This window comes from Ixodes scapularis, unplaced genomic scaffold (assembly GCF_016920785.2).
Source record: "Ixodes scapularis isolate PalLabHiFi unplaced genomic scaffold, ASM1692078v2 PGA_scaffold2__306_contigs__length_199485367, whole genome shotgun sequence".
NCBI classification, from domain to species: domain Eukaryota; kingdom Metazoa; phylum Arthropoda; class Arachnida; order Ixodida; family Ixodidae; genus Ixodes; species Ixodes scapularis.
Genome location: NW_024609857.1, coordinates 22,785,578 through 22,793,038, shown reverse-complemented (window position 1 = coordinate 22,793,038; position 7,461 = coordinate 22,785,578). Strand labels below are relative to the sequence as shown.

The 7,461-nt window shown below is 49.6% G+C and overlaps 1 protein-coding gene across 1 annotated transcript in view; it reads right to left on the bottom strand.

Moving 5' to 3' along the window:
• Positions 1 to 1,182: 1,182 nt before the first annotated feature.
• The window catches only part of LOC120850830 (histone lysine demethylase PHF8), a 43,437-nt gene continuing 37,158 nt past the window's right edge, over positions 1,183 to 7,461 (bottom strand). Inside the window, exons 18-19 of the mRNA XM_040223498.3 lie at positions 6,302 to 6,443; positions 1,183 to 3,147 (exon numbers count right to left, since the gene is read on the bottom strand). Of these exons, the coding sequence (XP_040079432.1) occupies positions 3,068 to 3,147; positions 6,302 to 6,443 (222 nt within the window). The 3' untranslated portion in view covers positions 1,183 to 3,067. The remainder of the gene's footprint in view (positions 3,148 to 6,301; positions 6,444 to 7,461) is intronic.

The following is a 7,461-nucleotide window of genomic DNA, read 5'->3' as shown; positions in this document are numbered from 1 at the left end:
GGTCAATGATATCGTGCCAGCAAAAATAATAATTGTACAAAATGGCGAAAAAGAAATGCGCCTAAGAGACGACAGCGCATGACAACACCATTCGCGTTTCGGGCGACCAAACGCGATATCTCACCCTTCGCTACCGCGTTTTAAAATCCAAACGACACCATAACAGTAGCAAAACATGGCGTTTGCGAAGAAACTGACAGGCCCGTCATTTGATGGCCGTCGTACGTGAGATGCCACTGATGCATTATCGGTTCCTAAGCCGCCTTCCCCTCACAGAAATCGCGTCCCGAATCGGGACATTCCAGCCCGGAGCATCCCGGCGCGACACGCCGGACAGCGCGTCGGCGCGCGAACTTTCAAAGCGCGAGGCGGGGGTCGGAAGAGGCGAGCAGCGCCGGCGAAGCGGAGGGGGTGCCCGTGTTGTCACACGTGGAGTCCGGCGGCAGCGGCCGGAGAACTCCCATCGGAGCGAGAGGAGCGCTCCCGAGCCTCCGGAGACCGGCTACATCATCCCTTCGGGGGATCCGATCCCTCCCATTTGCGACCACAACACACAGCAAGCGCGGAGGCGCGCGCGCGCGGAGAAAGAGGGGGGGATGCAGAGGGGGGAGGCAACAGCTACGCACGCCGCGCGGTTGGCGCGGTGCTCTCGCGCTTTCGGCCACCGCTTGGAGGCGATAAAGCGACGACCGGAGCCGCCGGAGTGCAATCCCTGGCGCCCGTACTCCAGAACGGTAGCGGCCGGAGTGCCGCCGGAGTGCCGCCAGAGCCGTCGCCGAAGCGCAACCGGCCCACCGGACCCTGGGGCACACGCGGCGCACGTGGCTGGCTGCCCGTAGTGGAGGCGACCGCCGCGCCAGCTGCGCCGCCACTCCTTTCCCCAAGCTTACCTGGCTTACCGCCCTTGCGGCGCGTGGTTCGGCATGCTGCTCTCGCCGATTGGCGCGCCACATCCCTCCGTCGTTCTTCTTTTCTTTTTTAGTAGAAAGCCTTTCGCTCTGTACTGCATCGCTTTGGGACCCGTCCAATGTTTACCAACGGGCACGGAGCAGGTGAGTCGCGACGCAGGTTCGTGCGCAGGCGATGGCTTCGCTTACTGATTGCGCATGCTCACCCAGTGGTGTAAAGAAACAAAATATACACAAAAATTCTCCTCTCGGCAGTACACACAGGAACAGAGAGTGCAGGATTGTAAGCGAGTGTTTATTTTAAAAGACACCCTATGTACAGCACTATTTACAGCCGTAAATTAAAATTAAAGTGCATGTAAAACAATGCACTATTTCGGCATAATAATTGCAGACTCTGATAGAATAAGGTTGGTTTTACTCCTTTTTTTTTACATACATTTATCGACTGAATGTCTGTAGATGAAAATAAGCCGAGGCATTTCAAGTTGCTAAACACAAAAATGCATTTGTTGCTTAGTATTTATACGATGATGTCCATGAAAAGCACAAAAACAACTTTAAAAAAAATTGGAGCACTTGTTGAACATAGTAAGGTCAATCTGCCCCATCAGAATTTACATCACAATCCATTACAATCTGGCATGCACTACCTTGTACATCTAAAAAAAAAAAAAAAAAAGAAATAGGCAATAATGCATACACTTCATACCTTAAAATGGGGGATAAGGTGTTCTTACAGGCATTGCTTCAGAAGTTGCATATTGTGTCCCATTGAAGAAAGTTCTATCTGCGATTTCAGCACCATTAAATCGGTGTTTTACTCGCAGTTAATAAATTTTGCAGTAGGCAAGGCAAAAGCTTGGGACTTGCACAAAATTTATTGCAAGAAAACCAATGCAAAAGCTGGCCTCATATTACTAAAAAAGCCCCCTCATGCTTAACCTTGTTTGTTTACCTAGATTCCCTGGGGCGGTACCCAAGGGAAGGGAAGAACCAAACATGACGTAGAGTCTACCACAGGAGAAACCCCCATTCCAAAGTAACCACTCTTCCAAACTCCTTTGATTGTAGACAAAATGTCAGGATGACAAGTTGTCATTTTATCCCACAAAGTTTTGCAGCAGACGCACGAAGCACAAGTAAATTGAGAATTCAAATGTTTTTGTAAGGCACCAATCAAAACCTTTAAACACACGTCAATCCTTAAATTATAAAAAAAAAAAAAAATGCATTGCCAGCTTGAGAGCTGCAAGCTTAAATCCAATTTATAAACTCCTTTTTCAGTCTGGCTGAAAATCTATCTCCTGTTTCCTTGCCTCATACTCCCTTCCTCGTCCCCCAAAGGCAGCGAAGTAGGGGGCTATTCCACACTTAAAGGCCGACGACCAGTTCGCGCTTTCCACTTTTCCCTCACTTCCTCCTCTCCCCCCCTTCTACCCTGTCCATCGTTGCCTGTTTCCTCCTCTCTCATGGTGAGGAGGATCTTCTGCCTTGCAGAATCTCGAGTCTGGCCGTCAGTCTTTAACGGAGGAAAGGCTCCCTCCGTTCTGGGATAGACGGACAGAATCGAGTTCTTCCCTACTCCCGTTGGCCTTCGAAAAAGGTGGAAAGAGCAAAAGAAAGCCCCTGGGAACACTGCACTTCAAAGCAACACCTGGCACAACACGAAAAATGCAAGCAGCGAATACAGTGCTATCTACAGCGTAGCACTGTCTCATTGTTCTCTATGTACAACTAGCAGGACAACTGCATTACAGTCTAGCTTCCAAAACCACGTCGTAAGCACACCTTTACAGCCTTGATCCCATGCATGTATCAAAAACGAAAGAAATAAAAAAAAAAGTCTACGTAAGGCTTGGTGCAGGACCCATTGCTAGCTACCGGGACAAGGGAAGAAATAGCTTTGATGCAACGACACCGCTCCATTTCCTGTCAACTTGAAAGTGTAGAAATGGGTCTTTCTGTTAACATATAGTATATATATGTATATATATATTTTTTTTTTTAAAAACCCTCTCGGGTGACAATGAAAGAAAAACGGTGTGGGGAAGGAGTCCTTTTTTTTCGTGACGGTGAATTAAAATGGTCGTGAAGGCGTGGCAGAGGCTATGTACACGTGACGCCAAAGTTCTGCCTGGCGCGGGGAGTTTCGGGCATCAGTAGATCATCTTGTGGATCTTGAGGATCTTGCCCAGGCGCTGCTTGGCCGTGGCAAATCCTTTCTTCGGCTTTTTGACTGGATGGGGAAACAAGCGGGCACATGTTAGTGCGCGAGAGTTCAGATACCACGTTACCGTATGCCCACAAAATTTTAAAATCCCGCTCCCAACACCAAGTGTCGGGAACGATGCTTTGCAGACGTGGCGAGCAGTGGGCCGATCTAAGGACGCTAAACAAGCTTCAGAGTGACGATGCTTCAGGCGGCGTCGTTGCCCGTAATCCAAAGCTTTATCTGAAATTGCAAGAAGCGGTTTTCCGCCCTCCAGAAATGCTACAACAGTAAGCGACAAACCAAAACACACAAGAATGAACTTCCCAACACTATCTAAAGCTTAGGAAGTCACATTTTCTGATTGTATGCGAAATGCGAAAAAGTTTGAACGTCTGGCAACAATCTGTGCACTGCCATCTTTGTTGCGTCAAGATTCCTCTGCTGCCTGTTAATTCCGTAGCACTGTCGGTAACAATCGGAGCCTACTGCTCACAGTTGTCAATCACCACCCACATTTTCGAGCTTAGGGCTAGTATTGTTTTACGCTCTTCCTTGCGCAAGTATGTGCTCGTCACCCCGCCAATCGCTGGTTTCTCGCACGTAACCAACATGACAAACATACGCTTAAGCTTGAGATTGAGCTCCGAGTGCCAGCATGGGCACGGGTGCCTAATTTTCGAAAGCGCTTTCTCTGCGCGAGTGCTTGTGCGATGACGGATCGTTCAGAGCTACGCTTTCGCGCCCTGGCCTTTGCCAGCGCCAAAGTCAACTGGTGAGACGGAGCATTTTGTTCGGCACCCTACTAGATGGCGCTCTGCATATCGTCTATTGTGCCTGCCCTGCGCTGAGCACCAAAATGGCAGCTCTTACGAGAAAGTCGGCGAACGGAGAACCGATACTCAAAGCATAGCTTGTTTAGCGGCTCTAGAACAATCCATACCACTTTAACTTCCTCTGCTGTTTGCCTCGTGCTCGTGTAACCATGTAGAGCAGCGGTTTTCAACCATTTATGTTTCGCGGACCCCTTGTGGATCGGCGGAGATGATGGAGGACCCCTTCCGTGGTGAGGGGAAGGGAAAGGTATAGGTTAATAGTGAGAATTATTTAATAAACTATATAACTAAGGGCCAGTGTGAAGTAGTCTTTGCTCATTGACGCACACATGAGAAAACTCGCCCAAAAATTAAAATGTTTCTTATCAATCTGAAAAAAAACAAAAAAACTTTTATTGCCGGGCTAGACTGATGAGGCAGTGCATCGCGGACCCCTAGAATGCCTTCGCTGACCCCAAAGGGTCCGTGGACCCCCTTTTGAGAACCACTGCTGTAGAGTGATAACCGAGGTGATCCGTGACGCGACAAGCGCAATGTTCTTTCTAAGTTCCTCGACCACTTCCGACGCATGCTTAATGGCCTCGAAATGTGCCAAGGAATGTAGTTAAAAAGGGCCGGTCATAGATCAAGCTGCCAGTCTGAATTATCTGAACATCTTGCGTAATGGTGACTGTAGAAGCAAAGCACGCTTCTTTTAAACCTAAACGGTTTCTGTCAAATAAGGAGACAGCAACCAAAGATATTGGGAGGTGCGCACTTGCTCGAGCAAAGCGGAAGGCTAAAGCGCGAAACACGTGTACGACGAAACCGTACGATCCGACGTGCGGACTGCGGGGGGGGAAGGGGGAGGGTTTTCGTAGCACCGGAAAGAATTGAAAACCCTCGCCTCCGACCGTCGTATTGCCTGATGATCGGACGTCGGATGGGACGGTTTCGTCGTACATGTGTTTCACGCAAAAGTATTTCAGATTACTGCATTGTTTCACAGCTAGCGCTGCCGTACCGCAATATTATAAGAGACGGCCCAATCCTGAAGGTGGCCCCACCCTTACTTTCTCGTCCAATTTTCACCCCTCGAAAAAGCACCGAAAGGTGGTGGACCCCTTTGCGTTGATTTACCCCGTTTGGGCAATTTGCTCGATGGGGTGGGCAATGTAATCTTAGACAACAATAGAGACTGCTCTTTTAGAAATGCAGAAGGAAAGTGAAGAGACAACATTCTTAGATTTGTCTGCATTTCTGCTCCCCACACACCGACAAGCTTCACGTAGTACACGTATGACTGAAGACTAGATCATCCATACAAATAAAGTATGAATTGCAAAACTTCTCAAAAACTTTTTACGTAAGAAAAAAAAAGAGCAATAGGGCCGGGGGAAAAACGCTCGCACATTAAAAATCAGCGCAGCATGTAAAATGCAGGTGGCATGCAAAACCTATACAGTGTGACTCATAAAAAAAGCTACAAAGATGAAAGAGCGTGTTGGTGAAAATACGGGAGTCAAAGAAAGAATAAAAAGTGACCATGAAAGAACTGTGCTGTCTGTCCTTGTCCTTAAGTGTTTTTATTCTTTCTAGTGACCGTGAAAGAACTGTGCTGTCTGTCCTTGTCCTTAAGTGTTTTTATTCTTTCTTTGACTCCCATAAAAAAAGCTGTTTACAATTCCCTGTAACGCCGGTTAGAGCGCAGCTCTTGAGGAGGAAGATGGGAGCGTAATGAGGGATAGGTGACTCCTTGAGGTCACGTGACCTAAGGGGGCTCGCGTGACGTCAGGGGGGTCACATGACCTCGGGGGTCGTGTGACTTCAGGGGGGTCACGTGAACTTGGGGGTCACGTGACCTCAGGGGGGTCACATGACCTCAGTGGGGTCACGTGGCCTCAGTGGGGTCACGTGGCCTCAGGGGTTTACGTGATCTGAGGTGGGTCAAGTGACCTGAGGGGGGGACACGTGACCTGAGGGGGGTCACGTGACCTGAGGGGGTCACGTGACCTGAGGGGGGTCACGTGACTTCAGGGGGTCAGGTGACTTCAGGGGGGTCACATGACCTCAGGGGGTCACGTGACCTAAGGGGGTCACGTAGCCTCAGTGGGGTCACGCGGCCTGAGGGGGTCACATGGCCTCAGGGGGTTACGTGATCTGAGGCGGGTCAAGTGACCTGAGGGGGGGACACGTGACCTGAGGGAGGTCACGTGACTTCAGGGGGTCACGTGACCTCGGGGGGGGTCACGTGACTTCAGGGGGTCACGTGACCTTGCGGTTACGCCGACGCCGCTCAAGCCGGAAACAGGGCCCTAAGAGCTGCGCTCTAAAAAAAAAAAGAAAGCATCACTGAATCTACTCACGCCTGAAGGCATCGGGAGGCAAGGGAGACTTCTTGCTGGAGGCAGACGAGGTTGAAGGCCCGGCATCAAACACATCGAGGTCTTTGTCCTTGTTGGCCCTGGAGGGCTGGGCCTTCTTGCGATGGTAGGGCCGCTTGGGGGGCTGCAGACCAAGTTTAAATTAACCTTAGTGATAATTAAACACCATTTGGAAACGCTCTCCATGGTTTCAGTTGCTGCCTCTCCTGAATCTAGGCTCTCCAACAGGGAGTGGCGTCCACATTCCGACGCCACGCGCGGCACCTGCAGTCCGACTCCCGTTGGAATTGCATCAAAGAAGCGAAGGAGCCAGGAGTCGATTCTCCCTTCAAGAGCCCCCGACGTACGCGCGTGGCGTATGCGTGCGTCGTATAGGAATGTTTACATAAAGTTGCTTCAAACAGGTCGAAAAAAGAGGCCTGCCCAAGTCTGAAATCGCCGACAAATTAAACATTTTCGGCATCGACTGTCGGACACTGTCGACCGTGTCAAAGAAGCGAGACGTATTGGACAGGTTCGGAAGAGTTTCTCGTGCGAAAGAAAGCGCACCCGCGATTCGAAGAACAAAGGTTGCCAACTGCCTTTCATACATCGGACTTTCTCGCGTGCGCGTCCTTGCCAATCTCTAAGGGAGTGTGTGCAAGGCACGTTGGTGAAGCCATCGAGGATAACTTTGATTTGTTTGCGCTCGTCGGTGCAGACATTCCCACTGTTGCATGCTGCGAGCGTAGATCTCGCGTGCGGCCCAGGTAAAGACGAAGAGATGTCGGAGAGGCGCATCAAGAAACATCGACGACTGCTTTGGAGTAAAGTGAAGTGCGATGGCGGCGACGGGATGCCCGAAGCAACTAGAGGACTCCTGCTCCAAAAAAGTCATCGGCAAACTCCACTTCACTTTTTTTTTATTCCTCAGTAAAGGTGTTGTGAGTTGTTCATCACTCAGGTTTATTTGATCACATACTGTAAGCGACTTATTTTCTGCGGGTTCAATATTTGGCGATTTAGGTCAAAGCTTAAGTTTTGAAATAATTCGCAGTTTCTAATTTTCGCAGCGCGGTGGGATCTCAATATAGATTCCAATGTGTTTACATTTTACCGAAATTGTTCGCGAAACCTATTTTTCGCCAATTGTAGGCGATTCA